Consider the following 20,268-nt stretch of genomic DNA (forward strand, 5'->3'; position numbering starts at 1 on the left):
GAAGGAGAGTCCACCACCTCCCAAGGGAGACCTTTCCCCTGCCCAACTGCTCTTAGATGTCCCTCAAGGCAGGGGTCCTGAGTTCTAGCCCTGCTGAAACAATCGCACTGGCTGCCAAGGAGGAACCAAGTGAATTTCAAAATAAATAAATCCAATTCTCATCATAAATGAGTAATATTTTCTTATGCATGCTTTTTATACTAATATACAAAGTATGCCATTTCCCTTTCCAGAAATGCTTAATTGCTAATTCAATTGACTGAAAATGGATTGTTGTTATTTTTATGTTTAATATTTGATGGACTATTGTATTTTAATATTTTGTTGGAAGCTGCCCAGAGTGGCTGGGGAAACCTGACGGGCGGGGTATTATTTGTTTGTTTTGTTTATTAGCTTGATCAGGTGAGATTTCTCCTTTCGAAAGAGGCAGGTGGAAACTCCAGGATTGCTAACAGCATAACATTGAAAGGCTAGGGGAATATGGGGAGCCCTAGAGCATCTGCTTGGCATGCAGAATGTCCCAGGGTCAACCCCTGACATCTCCTGCAAGGGCTGGACGAAATCCCTGCCTGAAACTCTGGGGAGCTGCTGCCAGTCAGTGTAGGCCAGGGGTCCTCAAACTATGTCCCGTGGGCCGAATCCAGCTCCCCAGGGTCGTGAATCTGGCCTGCACGGCCATTTCAGAACCCACCAAGTGTCTGAGGCTGAAAGCATCTCACCATCCACTCAGTCCTTGCGTCACACTGAGGTAAACGCTACCAATGAAAGGCCAGCGGGTTTCGCCCAGGGATGGGGAAGTGTTGTCTTATGGCTTGAAGAGCGAAATTGAGGTTGGCTGAGGAAGGCAGACTTGGGTTGATTTGGTTTCGTTACATAGAGGTTTACTTTAAAGGTGGGAGAAGGAAGTATAGTCCTATTTTTGTGCGGTCTTTCCACTCATGTGGTTTACATGCTCTGAAAGCTGGGATCTGTTTTGATATTTAAATTTTAAAAGGGTGGAGTGGAACTGGATATTGACCATCTTGTTAGCTTGGGGCAGGGGTCAGCAACTTTTTTCAGCCGTGGGCCGGTCCACTGTCCCTCAGACCATGTAGGGGGCCAGACTACCGTATTTTTCGCCCTATAAGATGCACTTTTCCCCCTCCAAAAATGAAGGGGAAATGTGTGTGCGTCTTATGGGGCGAATGCAGGCTCCTTGGCTTCAGCGATAGCAACGCGAAGCCTCCGAAGCCTGCGCTCCAGAGGCTTCGCATTGCTTCTGCTGAAGCCAGGAGAGTCTGCTCTTTGAGGCTGGCGGTGGGGGAAAGCAGTGCTTCCCCCATCGCCAGCCCCAGAGGATGGGGGGCAGCGGGAAGGTGCACGACGCCTTCCCGCTACTCTCCAACCCGGCTTGGAGGCTGGCGGTGGGGGAAAGCAGCGCTTCCCCCATCGCCAGCCCCAGAGGATGGGGGGCAGCGGGAAGGCGCGCGACGCCTTCCTGCTACTCTCCAACCCGGCTTGGAGGCTGGCGGTGGGGTAAAGCAGGCTTTGCCCCAAGGAGGGAGAAGGGACTGACTGGCGGAGTCGGTCCCTTCTCGCTCCTGTGGGCTTTTGTGGCAGATGGGGGAATTCCCCCACCTCCCGTAAAAACAGGCAAAAGCCGTGCGCTCTTTAAAGGGGCTGCGCGGCTTTGCTGGCTTTTCCAGGAGGTGGGGGAATTCCCCCACCTCGTAGAAAAGCCCGGAGCCGCGCAGCCTTTAAAGAGCGCGCCGCTCTTGGGGGCTTTTCCCCAAGGAGGGAGAAGGGACTGACTGGCCATTTCAGTCCCTTCTCCCTCCTGGTCGAAAAGCCCGCAGGAGTCGCGCGCGGCTCCTGTGGGCTTTTGAGGGAGGTGGGGGAATTCCACCACCTCCCGCAAAAGCAGGAAGGTGGTCTTGGAGTAGCGCACAGGCTGCGTGCAGCCTGTCTGCTGCTCCCAGAGCTGCGGGGGGGAAATCATTTTCCCCCCCCTGATTTCCCCCCCTGAAAACTAGGTGCGTCCTATGGGCCAGTGCGTCCTATAGGGCGCAAAATACGGTATATTTTTTGGGGAGGATAAACGAATTCCTATGCCCCACAAATAACCCAGAGAGGCATTTTAAATAAAAGGATAAATTCTACTCATATAAAAGCATCCTGATTCCCGAATTATCCGCGGGCCGGATTGAGAAGATGATTGGGCCGCATCCGGCCCCTAGGCCTTAGCTTTCCTACCCCTGGCCTGGGGAGCGATATTCTGGTTGAAGGAGGCCAGGATGTGCCCCCAAGGCCTGGGGAGTCCCTCCTCCCCTGCAGTAGGGCTTGGAATCCAGGAGAAAACTCTTGGAATAGCCTTGCCAGGTGCTCAGGGACGGACTCACCTGTCCCCATGTCCTTCTCTTTGCAGATGTGCTGCAGCTGCACATCCCTCCCTCAGGGGTGAGTATTGGAGAGAACCAGAGCAGGGACTCAGACCTGCCCTCCTTGCCCCCCAATCTGCACTTCTGTGGAGAAGCCCTCCCTTCATGAGGAACTGACTTTTGCCTTTCAGCTGCTGGAGGAAGATCAGCTGGAGGTGATTCACAACTGCCAGGCAGCTCAGCTCAGGGGGCTCCGAACCCTGAAGTGCTCCAAGCAGGAGATGGCCAAAGCCATCCTGGTGAGTGATGGGTGGTGTGGGGGACCCCCATGGGGAAGTGGGGGAGGGAGGGGATTTGAGGAAGAGGTTCTCCGTCTGCCAGAGAGGAGGACCCTACTGGCCTAGGTTCACGTATCCTGTTTGAAAGGGGAATCATCTGAGGGACTTCCTGTGAAAATCTGGGTCAGGAACGCTGTTCCTTGAATGTACAAACACACAAGACGTATCCGGCTGTGCATTCACATAAACAATACTCTTCTATATATTCTGATCACAATATCAAAGGTTTATCTTGCACATAAACAACACATAAAGTGCAATAATATAGACAGAAGTCCCAAAAAAAGTTCATTCATAAAGACCAAATGTCTGCTAGTTTCTGTTCCACATACGTTCATAAAGTCCAAATTGGAGCCTACTACATTTCCACAGTGTTGACAAGGATTTCTGGAATAATGTCTTGTTTCTCTCTCATGGGCTCCATCCGTTGTACATATTCTAAGTAATATAAATGAATATAATGTCATAATTCAACATATTTTGACAAATTAACAAACCAGTGTATGGATAAACTTTGTTTTACATTTGTTGTTTTAAAGGGGTCACTTTAAGAAGAAAACCTTACAGCTGCAGATTTCTGTCACCTGTAGCTAAAATCAATGCTGCGCCTGTCTATATACATTGTAAGACTTGTTGTTCACGGAAGAAACCACTGTGTTAAAAGTTCTATTATCTTGATACTTCATATATAGCATGTACTTTTATAGCACGATTGTTTATATAATTTTAATTTGTTAAATGATCTAGTGGTCGATCCACCACTCTGGTCACTGCTCCCTGAGAAAAGCTCAAGAACTCTGGGCAAAGACAATGGGTAGATCACTGGCAGGATTTTTATTACTGGGAGTAGATCTCAGTCTCTTGGAAGTTCTGGCATTGTGGCCATTTCAAGGTACTAGCACAACTTTAATCGCCACTCATCTTTTGTTGATATTAACTCATTTTCCAGTATTTTGCTATTAACATACTAGCCGCTGTTGTCGTGTAAAGAAACACTCTTTTATTTTCATTTGGTATGCTTATTGTTAGAATATCAAATAGGAAAGCTTTGGTTTTCTTTAAAATAAATAGCATTTATTTTATTTTACTTTATTTTACTTTATTTTCCCTTTGAGACATGTCCATCACTTGTGGAATAAGGTTTCTTTCATTTTGTCTGCATCTCCAACACTTATTGCTGATATTTATTTATTTTGACTGATTTGGATGGGGCCAGGTACCATCTAAAAATCTGATAGCATGTGGGGAATTTTAAGTCTTTTTTCATAATTTCCCCCATTTTTCATCTTGATTGGATAGCCACAATCATGTGCCCATTTCACCATCACCTCCTTCACCTCCTAGTCCTTAAGGTTCCAGTCCAGTAACAATCTGTGTGGTTTTGATAATATCTTTGTATTATTCAATATTTAATAACTTTTTAAAAAATCTGCTATCTTTGTCCATTTATTTTTTATCTGGGAAAAAATGTTTAACTGGTAATCTGTCTTTCTTACTTTTGTTTTCTTTTTATATTTTTACTTTTTTTGTATTTTTAGCATATAATAACAGTAGTAAATACCGGTATATGGAAATGTGATCATAATATTGAAATGAATAAAATGCTTAACTCTCTAAGATAATAATAGTGAACTGAATAAAATGCTTGCAGCTTCCCAAGAAAACTCAAGGAGATTCTCCCCTTTTTGGCTTTTACCTCTTCCCTTTATAACTGTGTCTTTAAGTCCCAAAAGTCCTGCCCCCCCCCCCCCCCGCTTACAGGATATCCCTTCTACAGATGTCAACGCAGACCTCGTCACCACAAGACTATTTATTACCTGCAACAACAACAACAATAACAAAAGACACCAGAGTGGCCACAGCTCTCTATTTCCAAAGGATATAGACTGACAAGGGGGGGATGACAAAGGGAGGAAAGTTGAATTGCAAGCACATTCTCTCACCTTTTAAACCTCAAGACTGTGCCCCAGGATTGAAAAGATATGTAAAAGATCACAATTGCCTCAAGATAGGCAACTGATATTTAATTAGTATGTGGTGTATTGTGTGATATTATGTAGGAATGCTAACATGTGTCTGACAGTATGTTATTTCCACAAAGGGGGGACCCAATTTTTGTGTATAATTGCTTTTCTGTTCAATGTATAGTGTTTTATTGCCTACACCCTAATGGAGGATTTTCATGCATTTTAAGCTTTCAAATAGATCAGGCTATTGCATAGGCCAGTATTTAGATTAGATCAATTTAAGTGGTTAAAATGAATGTTCTGCCAAAAATGCTATTCCTCTTTCAATCAGTCCCAGTAATTGTGAAAGATGAATGTTTCAAAAAGTGGCAGAAAGAAATTTCCAAGTTTATCGGGGAAGAGGGGTGGGGCAAAAGGCCAAGGATAAAACACAAGATACTTACAGACATAAAAGACAGAGGTGGTTTTGCCCTCACAGATCTTTCATTATATTATGAAGCTGCATGCCTCCTGGCAGCCATAGATGAGATCGCACCTAAGCGCCCTCTGCGACTCCGCAGAAACCGGGCTCCCTGGTTTACCGAGGAGCTTCGGAAAACGAAGCGGGACCTCAGACGGCTAGAGCGAGTATGGCGGGGTGCCCGTGACGGAGCCTCAAGAACATCTTATAGGGTTTTTATGAAAACCTATGAGATGGCGGTGAAGGCCGCTAAGAAGTCTTACTTCTCGGCCTCCATTGCATCCGCTAGCTCTCGCCCGGCGCAATTATTTAGTATAATTAGGTCTTTAATGTCCCTTGAAGGACAGCCAAATTTAAATAACAATCTGACACACAGCTGTGAGGCATTTGTGAGCTTTTTTGCGGAGAAGGTCCTGTTGCTCCGCCATGACCTCCCTGCCAATTTGGATACAATAAAGGAACTGGAGGCCCCTCGACTGTCCTCGGGTCCAGTATTGGACCACTTTGATCGGATATCCCCAGCCGATGTGGACAGACTCCTCCGAGCTGGAAAGCCCACCACCTGTCCTCTCGACCCGTGCCCGTCTTGGCTGATTAGAGCGTGTCCAGATGAGGTGCGGGCCCCCCTGGGGGATATCATCAATTTGTCCCTTGGCACCGGGATATTTCCAGGGGAATTGAAGGAGGCAGTGGTGCGCCCGCTCTTAAAGAAAACATCATTAGATCCCTTAGATCTATCCAATTACCGCCCGGTTTCGAATCTTCCATTCCTGGGTAAGGTGATTGAGAGAGCAGTTGCTGAACAGCTTGGTAGGTTTCTGGATGAAACATCGGCTCTGGATCCATTCCAGTCTGGCTTCCGTGCTGGTCATGGGACCGAGACGGCTCTGGTCGCCCTAACAGATGATCTCCGCAGGCAGCTGGATCGAGGCGGGTCGGGGCTGCTGATTCTTCTACACCTGTCAGCAGCCTCCGACATGGTTGATCACGAACTCCTGGACCACCGCCTTGCCGACGTGAGGATCCAGGGCACAGTCCTTCAATGGCTGCGCTTGTTTCTCTCTGGTCGGGGACAGAAGGTGGCGCTTGGGGGGGAATTGTCATCCCGCCACTCCTTGGTGTGTGGAGTGCCTCAGGGTGCGATACTCTCCCCGATGCTTTTTAACATCTTTATGCGCTCCCTCGCCCAGCTTGTCCGGAGTTTTGGGCTGGGTTGCCATCAGTATGCCGATGACACCCAACTCTATCTGTTGATGGATGGCCATCCTGACTCGGCCCCAGACACACTGACCAGATGTTTGGAAGCTGTGGCTGGATGGTTACGTGGAAGCCGGTTGAAGTTAAATCCTTCGAAGACAGAGGTCCTCTGGCTGGGACGGGACGATATGGGATTGGGGGGGCAACTCCCATCTCTTGCGGGGGTGCAATTAGTGCCAGCACCGTCCGTTAAGAGTTTGGGTGTAATCTTCGATACCTCCCTCTCTATGGAGGCGCAGATTACAGCTATAACAAAGGCGGCATTTTTTCATCTCCGCCAAGCTAAGCAGTTGGCCCCTTATCTCTCTCGCCCTGACCTAGCCACTGCGATCCACGCGACGGTCACCTCCAGACTGGATTATTGTAACTCGCTCTACGTGGGGCTGCCCTTGAGACTGACCCAGAAACTCCAGCGGGTGCAGAATGCTGTGGCGAGACTCCTTATGGGGTCTTCGCTGCGAGATCACATTCATCTGGTACTATACCAGCTGCACTGGCTCCCGGTGGAGTACAGGATCAGGTTTAAGGTGCTGGTTTTAACCTTTAAAGCCCTATACGGCCTAGGACCCTCGTACCTACGGGACCGCCTCTCCTGGTATGCCCCACAGAGGAACCTACGGTCTGCAAATAAAAACATCCTGAAGGTCCCAGGCCTCAGAGAGGTTAGGCTGGCCTCAACTAGAGCCAGGGCTTTCTCGGCTGCGGCTCCAATCTGGTGGAACACTCTGTCACAAGAGACTAGGGCCCTGCAGGACCTGACATCTTTCCGCAAGGCCTGCAAGACAGAGTTGTTCCACCAGGCCTTTGGTCAGGGCCCAGCCTGACTCCCTCCTCTGGCAACCTGCACAGAACTTTGCTTAACGGTTGCCATTAATTTGATTTTAATTAATTTTTATAATGAAATGTTTTAGAATGTTGGATTATTTGATTGTTTGATTATTTGTTTGTTGTTAGCCGCCCTGAGCCTGGCTTTGGCTGGGGAGGGCGGGATATAAATAAAATTTATTATTATTATTATTATTATTATTATTATTATTAACCTGAAGTTAGCGGAGTGTGTAATGTGAAGCGTATGTAACCCGAGGTACCACTGTATAAAGATTTGTTAGAACAGAAGACCCCTTGGTGGCTTTCACCACATGAAGTTTTACTGCTCAAACCACTTGGAAAGAAAGGAAAGTGGCTTACGTATGCTGACTTGTTAAAGGATCAAGAAGGAAAATGGAAACGAAGAGATTACGAGGAAATAAAAACCACTTTCACAGTTGGTTACGCTATTGGCAACAACATGAAATATACAAAGAAGACAATAAGAAAGGATTTAGCTACACGACATCTAGATTTCAAAAGGAAGTCGTAGAAGGGAAAGGGAAGTTGCTGAAAGGTGCATATAGTATTCTGCTAGAATGGGAAACAAAAGATGAAGAGGTGAAATCAGTCATGATTAAATGGGCACAAGATATAGGTCATTATTTAATGTTTGAAGATTGGGAAAGATTGTGGAAAACTCATTTAAAATTTAAAGACTGCTCTTCGCTGACAGAAAATTACATGAAAATGATGTATAGATGGTATATATCACCAGTGCAGTTAGGAAGAATGTATAAAACCGGCTCAAATCTATGTTGGAAATGTAAGGAAAAAGAAGGGACTTTTTACCATATGTGGTGGGATTGTAAGAAAATTAAAAAATTCTGGGAAATGATATACAATGAGTTGAAGAAAATGTTCCAATTAACTTTTGTAAAAAAGCCTGAAGCATTATTGTTAGGGATTGTAGGAAAAGAAGAAGAAATGCACCTTGGGCTTCTTGCCATGCAGCAGAAAATAGGGCGTGTCCCCTACTACAGAACTGTAAGAAAGGTTCAGAGTGAAGGACGCAGATTTCCACGCTTCCACCCAAAACTGCTGGGGCAACCCTGTGTCAAAGAGCATGGCTTCGGTTGCCTCCTGCAGCATTCTCTACCTGCATTCTGCAACTCCATTCTCCTGAGGAGAATTTGCTACAGTCAACCTGTGGCGTATGCCTTTCTGGCAGAAGAAGTTCTGCAACGCAGACCTGGTGAACTCTCCACTGCGAACTGATTGAAAGCTCTTGACCCGCAGTGAGAACTGTAGTTCTACTGCCGTTATCCAGTTATTCACCAAAGCAGCGGCCTCTCCCTTGTGCTTCAGAGAGAAAAGCCACCCATTTCTGGAATAATCATCCACCACAGATAGCACAAATTTGGCCCCACCCAGACTGGCAACTGGCATAGGGCCCCAAAGGTCTGCATGGACTAGCTCAAAAGGTTTTGTGGTTACCCTGTCAGACCTAGGATAAGAGCATGTCTGAACCTTGGCTTTCTTGAAGGCACCCTTGATTCCAGGTATTTGTCACATGCCTTCATCTTGCACCCCTCAGTGCACCCTGGGACCATCTTCACGTACCCCCAGTTGATATGTGACATTCTCTGGTGCCAAACGCCATGATGGCACCCATCATGAATGGGAACGTTACCACACTGTGCTTGTGCATCCTCAGTGGGACCTTTACCTGCAATAGGCGTTTCTAGCACTGTCTTTGCACTCAACACTGACCAGTTGTCGCCCACCTCTGGAAATGGAACACACATTATTTTCAAAACACACTTTGAACCCATCATGGACAAGAGAGGAAACAGAAAGCAAACAGCACTGCATCTCTGGAACGACATAGGCCTCAATCTCTGCCTGTAAAAAAGAACAATAAACAGACCCAGACATAGTTAGTTGGCGCTTGGAACAATCTGCAAGAGTTACACTTCTTCCAGTTTTCACAGCCTTGCAGTTCCACAAAAAACCACTAGATGGCGATGGCATGAGGTGGTGACACCCCACTGTCAATCACCCAGCTCAGCCTGTGGCCCTGGTCGCAGTTTTTCCCTGTTGCCATAGCAGCAGCCAAATGATGCTGTGACGACATGTCTCTGCCAGTTCCCTTGGGACCTTTGCGAGGCTTCCCACGCTTGGCAGCTCCTGTTACCTGGTTGCCACAGAAAACGGCCTTGGAGACATCCTGTGGATCCACTGGACAATTCCGGGCCAGGTGGAATTCAGAGCCGCACCGGAAACGTCGGGAAGAAAAACTTTCACTGTTTCTTTACTTCTCCCTTCACCCCCATTCTTGGGTGCAGCACAGCTTGGGCCTGCTAGTCCTCCAGCTTTCTGCCTGTAATATTTTGAGCCCGTAGTTCAATTTCCCAGCAGCTCCCCTTCTGGCATTTCAAATCCTCTACCTGTGGCATTGTTCAGCAGTGGGAAAAGGTTTTTTCCTGCCCCTTGTGTTTGTCTTTCATTTGTTCTCCTCTGTGTGTTGCCAGTAGAAGACACAATTCTGTGGGTACTCTAGGTGGTGCAGAAAGTTGGCAGCTATTCCCTACACCCACAGGTCTCAGGATAGTTACAACATAAAAAAATAAAAATAAAAACATAAAACACCACATTTTAAAAGGGCATTAAATGTCAATCAGCCAAAGGCCTGGTTTAAAAAGCATGTATTTGCCTGGCATCTAAATATGTATAACGGTTTTTCCAACCTTTGTATGAATTCTTTGATGTGAAGTGAGACTGCGGCGGTTACTGAAGCTTTTTCCACATTCTTCACACTGATAGGGTTTCTCCCTTGTATGAATTCTTTTATGGTAAGTGAGAGAGGAGATCTGACTGAAGCTCTTTCCGCATTCCACACACTGATAAGGTTTCTCCCCTGTATGAATTCTTTGATGGGAAGTGAGACTGTGGCTGTGACTGAAGCTGTTTCCGCATTCCACACACTGATATGGCTTCTCCCCTGTATGAATTCTTTTATGGGAAGTGAGATCAGAGCTCTTCCTGAAGCTCTTTCCACATTCGACACACTGATAGGGTTTTTCCCCTGTATGAATTCTTTGATGGGAAGTGAGAGAGGAGCTCTGAATGAAGCTCTTTCCACATTCGACACACTGGTAGGGTTTTTCCCCTGTATGAATTCTTTGATGGGAAGTGAGTTCGGAGCTCTTCCTGAAGCTCTTTCCACATTCCACACACTGATAGGGTTTCTCCCCTGTATGAATTATTTGATGGGAAGTGAGATGGGAGCTCTGACTGAAGCTCTTTCCACATTCCACACACTGATAGGGTTTCTCCCCTGTATGAGTTCTTTGATGGGAAGTGAGATTGCAGCTCCGACTGAAGCTCTTTCCACATTCTACACACTGATAGGGTTTCTCCCCTGTATGAATTCTTTGATGGGAAGTGAGACTGGAGCTGTGACTGAAGCTCTTTCCACATTCTACACACTGAAAGGGTTTCTCGCCTGTATGAATTCTTCGATGGGAAGTGAGAGAGGAGCTATCAGTGAAGCTCTTTCCACATTCCACACACTGATAGGGTTTCTCCCCTGTATGAGTTCTTTGATGGGAAGTGAGACTGTAGATCCGACTGAAGCTCTTTCCACATTCCATGCACTGATAGAGTTTCTTTTCATTGAGATTTTGTTGATGGGAAGTGGAATGGGATCTCTGACTGCAGCTTTCTCCACACTCCAAATTTTTACGTGGCTTCTCCTTTCTGGGGATTTTATCATGGTCACCTTTGTTCTCAATTTCCGATTCATCCCAATCTGCAATGGAGACAAAAAGGGATTAGAGCCTCAGGAACAAATGGAGAAGAACTGAAGGGAGTTGGGGGTGTGTTCATTACCTGTGTTGTTTGTCATTAACCATCATATTTATTATTATATTCTGATGAGTTGTTGAATGTTGGTTTGTTTGATATACAGTAGTGGTCAAAATTGTGGAAGACTTTTGGAAAAAAGTGTATTTCAGAGGTTTGATGGCTCATAACACCATTTCTTTTGGAGTAATATCATAAAATAATATATCAATGGAAAGATAATTTAATGAAGACTGCAATTCAACAAAGGTTGTTCAATTACCCATATTCTATCAAACGTTATAGCCAAATAACCAGAACAAGGAAGCACAACTTGCTTAGGTTGACTGTTGTCAGTGTGCTATGTGATTGCTATCAAGTTGGTTGGGGGTTTTTTTGTTCTTTCATTTAGTGAGGTTGTAAAACATAATAAAATTATAGAAACGGCACAAACAATTAGGATATAGTTCTGTTCCACCTTAAAAGAGTCAGGCATTATTGTTGTGTGTCACATGCCTGTTAACTTCCTGATCACTGAGAGTTTCCGTTTTGTATATAGCTTTTGTTCCAGCTGTTTTCCTGGACACGGAGGCAAGCAGTCATGTTTTTCTTTTGATCTGATCTACATTGAATAAAGCTGTAAATATGCTCTTCTGTCAGCGTCTTCCGTTGTAGAAACTCTGCAGAAAGGATGTGCACAAGTCTCGGACTGTGTCTGAGGCTCGTGTCGCTAATTGACTGATGCTGTCCTATGGGAGACCGGGAGATTGCCCGGAGACGACGTGGAGGCTGCCTGATGGCCACGTCTCCTTGGCAGTATCCCAACAGACTGGTCACCCAGAAAGCGATGTAAAATTGTACTATTAAGTGAACAAGGCTACAGTTATGAATAGATTAGATGAAAGATTGGGAAAAACTTAACCAAAGCTGGCATTTCTTTATTATTGAAGAGGTATAAGGAGACTTAGCCACTACAAAATCAGACTGGTAAAGGCAGGAAAACATGCACAAAGGCAAGTGGAGATCAAAGAATGGAGAGACTGTCCCAACCTGACAGAAGAAAATCATCTTGGTGTATACAAGATTACATGGTGAGATGTAATGTGAAGTTGAGTGTAAGGACTTGTCTAAATGTTAGAATTCTAAGGAAACAGCCATTGTTATCTCTAAAGCATGAGTTTGACCAAACTGCGGGAGGCAGTGGAAGACAGGAGGGCCTGGCGTGCTCTGGTCCATGGGGTCACGAAGAGTCGTACACGACTAAACGACTAAAGAAAATCTCTCAAGCAAAGGTTGAAAAGATTAAACCCATGTTAACTGGACAGCGGAACAATGGGACAGTGTTTTTGGAGGGATGAGACCCAAATCTCCTTGCTTGGTAGTGATGGCATGAAATACACAAGGGGGGAAATCAGAGTAGATTTACATGCTACTTGCATTACACCGACCGTGAAACACCCAGATAGTGTGATGATCTGGGGTGGTATGGCAGCAAAAGGTGTGGGCAGAATTTTCGTCATTAATGGGAATGTAAATGCCCCCAAATACATAAAGGAAATACTTTAGCCCAAACTGAAGACTTCCGCAGGTGATCTTTACTCAGATGCTGAAGCATTTATATATATTTATATAAATAATTATTTATATATTTATTTTCTATTTTAACAGGACTCAGCTCCATGTCCTGTTGCTGCTGTGTGCAAACGGTGCTTTCAAGATAATCCTATTCCACTGCCGGAATGGCCTGGGAATAGCCCAAACATTAACCCAATCAGAAATCTATGGAGCCAACTAAAGAAACTTCTTTGTTAGAAGCAACCCAGCAATAAAGCCCAATTAACAGAGGCAATAATTCAATCTTGGTTTCACATTCTTACAGAACCAAAAATTTGGTTCACTTCATGGGAAGGCGTTGTAAGGCCGTAATTAAAGCTAAAGGTTACCAATGGTTACCAAAGGTTTCACGTTTTTTCTTTATGACTATTGTTCCAACAAATACTCCTTCATAAAAGTGATTACACTACATTCTTCATTAAATTATCTTTCCATTGCTATATAATTTTATGGTATTACTCCACACAAAAGTGGTGTTATGAGCCATCAAACCTCAGAAATACACTTTCCACAAAAGGTTTCCACAATTTTGGCCACCAGTGTAAGTTGTTCATTTTAAGTTAATGTTCTTTTTATATGGGATCAGAATATTATTATTTATGTTTCATGTTCATATATGTGTTGGAAGCCGCCCAGAGTGGCTGGGGCAACCCAGCCAGATGGGCAGGGTAGAAATAAAAATGACAGCTTTGTTCAGGAGCTGACAGAGGCTGGAATGTATGAAAGCAAGCAAAGAGAGATAAGGACACTGGAATGTGAGCTGGAATGTGAGAGGGAGGAGGGGCAGCCGAGTGGCATAGCTTCAGAGAACAGAGAGCAGGCAGCAGATAACAAAGATCCACAAAATACCAATCTTAGCTCAGAGACAGAAGGGGAAAGGCCAGGAATAGCCCAAAAACTCGAAGGCGCAAAAAGGTCAGTGAGAGGAGGGGGAAAGAGCGGGAGCAAAAGGGTTTATTCCCCTCTTGGAAGAAGAGAAAGGGGCGGAGTTTAGACTTGGCAACTGCAAACTTGGAAGTCAGACACGGAGTGAAAGAGCTCCGGAGTGATTTATGTGTATGAGCAATAAACCTGAGATAATTACTGCCGGTGTCTCGCTTCTGTGGGAGAGCCAAGCCATTACAAAAAAATATTATTATTACTACAGTGGTACCTGTTCTGGAAAAAATTAAGTTTGTAAACCGAGGTACCACTGTATCATCCTCATCCTCATCAGTGCTACTATTACCTGAGATTCAATAAGCCTAGCTCTTCTCTGGGATGGATTTTGCTTGGCCCAGTCATGGCATCCCCTCCATCTCCATGTCAGTCCTTGTTATGGCTTGGTCTCTCCCACAAACGTGAGACGACTCTGTTAATAATTTCAGATTTATTGCTAAAACAACAAACTTGGACGGAGCTCCTCTACTCATCGTCCTCCCCACAAGATGGAGTTGCCCAGACTGAGCTCCTCCCCCTTCCCCAGCACGGAAGCCCCCACCTTCTCTTCCAGTATCTTTAAATTTGGCAGAGAATGCTTCCTGCATTCCAGCGTCTGACTCACTCCTGTAGCTCTCACACAGCTGTCTGTCACTCTTGTCTCTCTTCTTCTTCTCCCCTTTGTTCAGAGCTCAGATGACAGTTCCTCTCCCCCTCCTCTCTGCCTTCCGCTGCTAACTCTCCTCTCCCTAGGCCTGCTTCTTCTCTGGCTGGCAGCACCTGAGCTTCGCTGCCAGTCGTCTCTTTGGTCAACCCAAGACTGACAGGAGCAAAAACAAAAACCGGAAGCTACTTAGCTTTCCTAACAATTCTGAAGCTGACAGTGAAGATGGCCTGGGAAGTTCAGACCAGCCCAATCTCTTGGGATGCGTCCAAGGGAAACGGGGGCATTTGGCAGGCTCCCAGCTGGCTCCAGCCCACCGGCCGGTAACCGGGCAAACTCCGGTCCGCGGAACAGCATCAAACAGCGACCCGCGGCTTCAGAACTCTTCAGAAGCTGGAGCACCCTCTAATCAGCAGAGTAATGAACTCTGCGACAGAAGGGTGGCAGGGGAGGAAACCCAGAATTAAATACAAATTACTTACGGATTCCAAAGAAAGAGGGGGATTCTCTCTGTCAGATTTAACAATCTATTTGGAAGCTGCCACACTTTGTTGGATTAAAGAATGGATGAAATTAGAAGATACAGATTTACTAGATTTGGAGGGATTTGATAATGTGTTTGGTTGGCATGCATATTTGTGGTATGATAAAGTAAAAGCCCATAAAGCATTTAAAAATCATATAATTCGGAAATCGTTGTATAATGTTTGGATAAAATACAAAGACCTTTTAGAAAGAAAGACGCCCAGATGGCTTTCACCAATGGAGGCAAAAGCCCAGAAAAAATTAAATATGGATACCAAATGGTTGAGATATTATGATTTATTAATAGAGGAAGAGGAAGGTTATAAATTAGGACCATTTGAGCAAATTAAAGATAAGCAAAATTGGCTACATTACCACCAGATTAACGAATTGTATAAACTGGATAAGAAAAATGGTTTTGCCTTGGAAAAATCTAAGTTGGAGATGGAGTTGTTAGATACTGGAGGTAAAAACTTATCTAAAATGTACGAGCTTTTCCTGGAGTGGCATACGAAAGATGAACAAGTTAAATCGGTGATGATAGATTGGGCAAGAGATTTAGGACATAACATTATGTTTGAGGACTGGGAAAGATTGTGGAAGAAAGGGGTTAAGTTCACCGCATGTACTTTGTTAAAGGAAAATATTATGAAAATGATGTGTAGATGGTATTTGACTCCTGTAAAATTAGCAAAGATGTATCATAATTGTGATAATACAATTTGGAAATGTAAAGAAAAGGAAGGAACATTCTTTCATATGTGGTGGACCTGCTCCAAGGTGAAAGACTTCTGGGAAAAGATTTATAACGAATTGAAAAAAATGTTGAAATATACATTTATAAAGAAACCAGAGGCCTTTCTTCTTGGAATAACAGGTTCGGAATTGCCCAAGAAATATGTTAATCTGTTTTTGTATGCAACAACTGCGGTTCGAATTTTGTTAGCTAAAAAGTGGAAAACTCAAGAATTACCAACAGTAGAAGAATGGCAGATGAAGATGATGGATTTTATGGAGCTAGCCGATCTAATCGGAAGAGTCCGCGACCAGAAGGAGGAGGAACTCACCACGAAGAATGGAAGAAATTTAATGATTATTTAGCTAAATTTGTTAAGCTAAAATAACTGGAAATAGCGTCCAGATACTTAATGGGCTTAGGATTGTATTTATGTTAACTGATAAAATAATATGTTTAATACAAGAAGGAGAAGATTTAAAGATGTTAATGTTTAATTTAAAGGGTATTCAAATTGGGATTTGGAAAACCGTTATAAGGATATGCAATGAAATTCAACTAAGGGGAAACGAGGAAGTCGTTTTACAAAGTAAATAACTGTTATTTTCAATAAGGTTATGATTTATGTTTGTTATATTTTGTTTGTTTTATATTTTTGTTTGTCGTTGATATTGTAAAAACTAATAAAATGTGTTGTTTTTTTAAAAAAAGAAGGGTGGACAGAGGCATATGTAAAGCATATTTACAAGCAGTATATTCAGCATAGATCAAGACAAAGAAAAACATGTCTGCTCTCCTTCATGTCTAAGAGCAGGAAGCATGAGGCAAAAGCTATACACAAACAGAAGTTCCCATGTAAACAGAAATGTAAACAGAAATGTGACAGACGATAGCTCCACACATCAGTTTAGGTGGAAAGGAACATCAATATCCTAACACAATCATGGTAGAAAAAGGAATAATTTGAGGAAGATTGTTCAAAGAAAAAACTGTAATTTACTCTTTATTGTGGGGGTGTTAGGTTCCCAGGTGTTAGAGGGGGTGCTGTTGAGCTCTGTGAAAATATATGAGGTTGGTCACATTGAGGTATTTTTTGAATTTCCAGGCAGATATGACGATCCCACAGGGAGCCTTACCAAGAGAGGCCACGATCCCACAATTCTCCTCCATGACGTCCTTATGCAGAGCTCTCTGCTCAGGATCCAGCAACGCCCACTCCTCCTCCGTGAAACGAACAGCAACATCTTCAAAGCACACTGGACCCTAAAAGAAACAGGAAATGTTCTCCTCTGAGACAGAAATATGATCTGCTACACAATGCCCTGTTGTGTTCTTCCTGTTAATTGTGGTGTTGTTTCAATAGGATTGCTTTGCTGCACATTATAAATATGGATGCTTATTTTATTCTGCGTTTTAATTATGGGTGTTCATCTTTGTGCAAATAGGTGGTGCTCCATACTGTGTTTTTCAGGTCATTCTACCTACGCAAGCATTCCAGTTTGCCTGATGGAAGGATCCACTTTCTCCTCTCCTCGTGAGCTGTTCTGGGGAGATCCCTCCCAATGCCCTACAGTTAAATCCAAGGGGGTCATGGGGGCATGGAGGGCGGAGGAATGGGGGGCAAGCCCCATTTTGCAGTAGATGGGGCTGGTTAGGTGAATCCAGGCCACTATTTGTTCTCATTTGTCCACCCCTTAGAAACCAATTTTAGCATTCAGTGATCAATCTAGAAATAAAATAAGCCTATTTTGAACGGCCATCTGTCTTGGATTATCTAGCAGAGATTTCTGCAATGCACGGGTCTCCTGGCTCTGAGAGACAAGCAGGGAGGGTGGCTTCTGGCAAAAGGAGAGGGAGCCACCGGTGGCTCTAACTTATCCTGACTCACCTCTGCCTCTCGACCTTCCTCTCCCACTCGCCTCCTTCCTCTTCTGCTTCTGATTCTGCACTGCATTCTGCCACAGAGTCTCCCAGCTCACTAAGCCCTGCAACCCCTTCAGCTTCTGACACCTCCTCTTCCCAGGCTTCTCCCAATTCCCCCTCTGACCACCCATCCTTCTTCACCTCTACTTCTTGGGCTCTCAGCCATCTTCCTTCCTGGTTCCCCAGTTGCATCCTCCCACCATTCCTCTGTGCCCAACCAGTCCATCACATTGCTCCATCCCTCAACCTCTGTCCCCACAAGGCAGCTTCCCCTGACCTGATCTGGTTTCACAGCCGCTGCTTCCCTTTTGCCCCCATGAAAAGACGGATCAGGAGGTCTTGCTGGCATCCTTCTGTCACCTGCAAAAGATAAAAGGTAAACAGGATGCCAGGAGTGCCGGCTTCTCTCACAGGTGAAAAAGGGCATCTCTAACTACAGATGGGCCTTTGAGAAAGCCTTACCTGCTGAGAGCATTTGGACGTTTGTGCCCATTTCATATGTTTGTGGTGCAAAAATACATCTCCCCTCCTCTGGACCCTTCTTCCCAACTGTCTCCCCCCAAAGCAAGATGAAAAGAACCCTCAGAAGAGTTGGAAAACAAACAGAATGAGACAAAACGGAGAAAACCACCTTCCTCCTTACCCAGTGGCCTCTCTCTGGTGCCCAACGGAGGCCTCTCTGCCTCACAGGAATCCAGGTCCATTTCTGCAAAGAGATCCTTTCCCTGAAAATAAACAAGGATTCAAAACCGAGAATGGTGAGAAATATTAGAAAGAGAATGACAAAGACTTGAAGGGTGCAAGATCTCATTCCATGGATGCTTTCCCAGAAAAAGGATGGGCCATCAGCAGAGCATTATGGGATGTTCTCTGTCCTGTTTGGAGCCCCTTGGGAGTATCCAGAGGAAAGTCTCTCTCACCTGCTTTCTCTCCTCTGCCTGACTCAGGAGGAAACCTTCGGCCAGGGCCACCGCCTGGGAACTGCTCTCCGCTCCGCATTCCCTCACCCAGCTCTCCATCTCCGGGGGAAGGACAGCCAGGAACTGCTCCAAGATCACCAGGTCCAGCATCTCAGCTTTCGTGTGCCTTTCTGGCTTCAGCCACTGATGGTCAAGGTGGCAGAGTCGGCTGCAAACCTCTCGGGGTCCTTTGGCCTCCTGGCAGCAGAACTGCCTCAACTGCTGGCTCTGCACCTCTGAGCGGAGAGTGCCCTCCTCACCCAGGATCTTCTGCACTGGGTTTTCCCAAAATCCCCCACTGCTCCCAGTTTGGCTGGCATGGCCTCTTCCTGTTCCAGGGCCAGCTGAGTTTCGCTCATCCATCTGTGCTCTCAGGAAGCCTCTGAGAGATTGGAAGGAACCCTTTGGTCTTCTGACAAGTTCTGTCCGTCTTAATGAGAAGCTGTAGCAAATCCTACAAAGCAAATACATTGTTCTGTTACAGAATTTGTAGGACAGGGGGGGAAATGGTTCCCTGAGCAAGCATGGATGAGTCTTGCTGGGAACCAGGGCTGGACTGCAGCGCATCCCAGACCATGAGCTATCTTTTTGAAAAGAAAGAGCAGGAAGAGGAGAAGAAATAAGTCTCTAGCCTTCTAGCAATGCAAAATGTGGAGGCAACTGAAGGGATTTCTGGGAGATTAATCAACCTGGTTTCTGCTGCCTTCCAGTCAATGCATGAAGTCAGAACCGACTGACAAGAGAGTAATTTATATCTTGTGAAAATGGATGCTTTCCTCTAATGGGGTCCCCACCCAGGGGTCCTTAGGAGTTCCTCCCCACCCTCAGTCCCCTGCTTCTTTCTCCTTTTCTTACACTTGGACTTTATGCCGCTCTCCAGACAGACTCCTGGGGTGGGGTCCCTTTTTGTTTGCTCTGAGGGCCAGGTATGTATCTGACCAACCCCCTAAGGGCCAAGTGGGCAGGGCCAAAAACATCTCCCTTGAAATTTAGGTGGGTAATTTTCTATTATTATTATTATTATTATTATTATTATTATTATTATTCCGCTAGATAGCTTCACACACACACACAGCCATTCATGCCAAGGTCCCTGCAGGTTCAGTGAGTAGCAGCGCCCATTTCCGGCTGCTTTGCCAGCAACAATCCCTTTGGGACAGAGAGGATGTGGTCCTGGGATGCCATGCTCTGGGTGCAAAGGGATTGCTGCAGTGGCCTCCGTGTGGAGCTGCCCTTGGAGACGACTGGGAAACTGGTTTGCAATGCAGCAGCCAGACTAGGGGCTGGGATCCCTCTCTTTATTCCTGGCCTTTCTCTCCCACCTTTCCTTCCTTCCTTCCTCCACTTGGGTTTTTCTTGGGGGGAGGGACTAGTCCACCTCCTCGTCCAGCTTTGGAAAACCATTTGCACATGTTTCCTCTGTTGTGCAATGAGGCTGAGCGATGTCACACAGAGTAAAAGTCCCAGGGACTCCTTTGTTTAAAGAGGGGAGATTTTTTCTGAAAGGGGAGGCGGAGGGCCAAATGAGTTTGGGATCCTGTGATCTCCAGGAAGGAGAGCGTGGCAGACCTGGCCCCTCCCGGATCAGGCCCCCCAGGCATCCTCCCCTGCTGCAGCCCTGGGACCCCCCCCCCCCGTCTCCCCACTGCACCCTCTGGGGGGAGAGAGAGGAGACTCACCAGATCCCAGGAGGGGACAGCGAGGCAGCCCTTGCAGGAGAGACCCCAAAGCAAGGGTAGGACTGGGGAGGGAGGGGCCTTGGCTCTGGAGGACCTGGCCCCCTCTTGCTTCCTGGCCTCTCTAGGAAGGCAGCTCACTTCCCTTTAACCCTTGCCAAGCCGAGTCCCTCCAGCTCAGCCCTTTCTCGCTTGGCAGAACCTCAGATTCTTATTATTTT

General features: G+C 45.7%; 2 protein-coding genes and 2 long non-coding RNA genes across 4 annotated transcripts in view; 2 read left to right on the forward strand and 2 right to left on the reverse strand.

The window, feature by feature from the left end:
* LOC308475075 (uncharacterized protein) overlaps positions 1-20,268 on the reverse strand; it is a 166,728-nt gene that overhangs the window by 90,950 nt on the left and 55,510 nt on the right. Inside the window, exons 2-3 of the mRNA XM_081001895.1 lie at positions 18,333-18,825; positions 18,056-18,137 (exon numbers count right to left, since the gene is read on the reverse strand). Coding sequence (XP_080858021.1) covers positions 18,056-18,137; positions 18,333-18,734 — 484 coding nt within the window. The 5' untranslated portion in view covers positions 18,735-18,825. The remainder of the gene's footprint in view (positions 1-18,055; positions 18,138-18,332; positions 18,826-20,268) is intronic.
* LOC308475315 (uncharacterized protein) overlaps positions 1-20,268 on the reverse strand; it is a 141,652-nt gene that overhangs the window by 39,218 nt on the left and 82,166 nt on the right. The window lies entirely within an intron of this gene.
* LOC308476588 lies at positions 2,566-3,362 on the forward strand. The gene is made up of 2 exons (XR_013985984.1): positions 2,566-2,656; positions 3,235-3,362. It is a non-coding gene; the product is annotated as an uncharacterized lncRNA (long non-coding RNA).
* On the forward strand, positions 13,094-17,248 carry LOC308475437. The gene is made up of 2 exons (XR_013985192.1): positions 13,094-13,561; positions 16,595-17,248. It is a non-coding gene; the product is annotated as an uncharacterized lncRNA (long non-coding RNA).

The sequence above is a fragment of the Podarcis pityusensis genome, assembly GCF_964106645.2.
Source record: "Podarcis pityusensis genome assembly, chromosome: 4".
Classification (NCBI taxonomy): Eukaryota; Metazoa; Chordata; class Lepidosauria; order Squamata; family Lacertidae; genus Podarcis; species Podarcis pityusensis.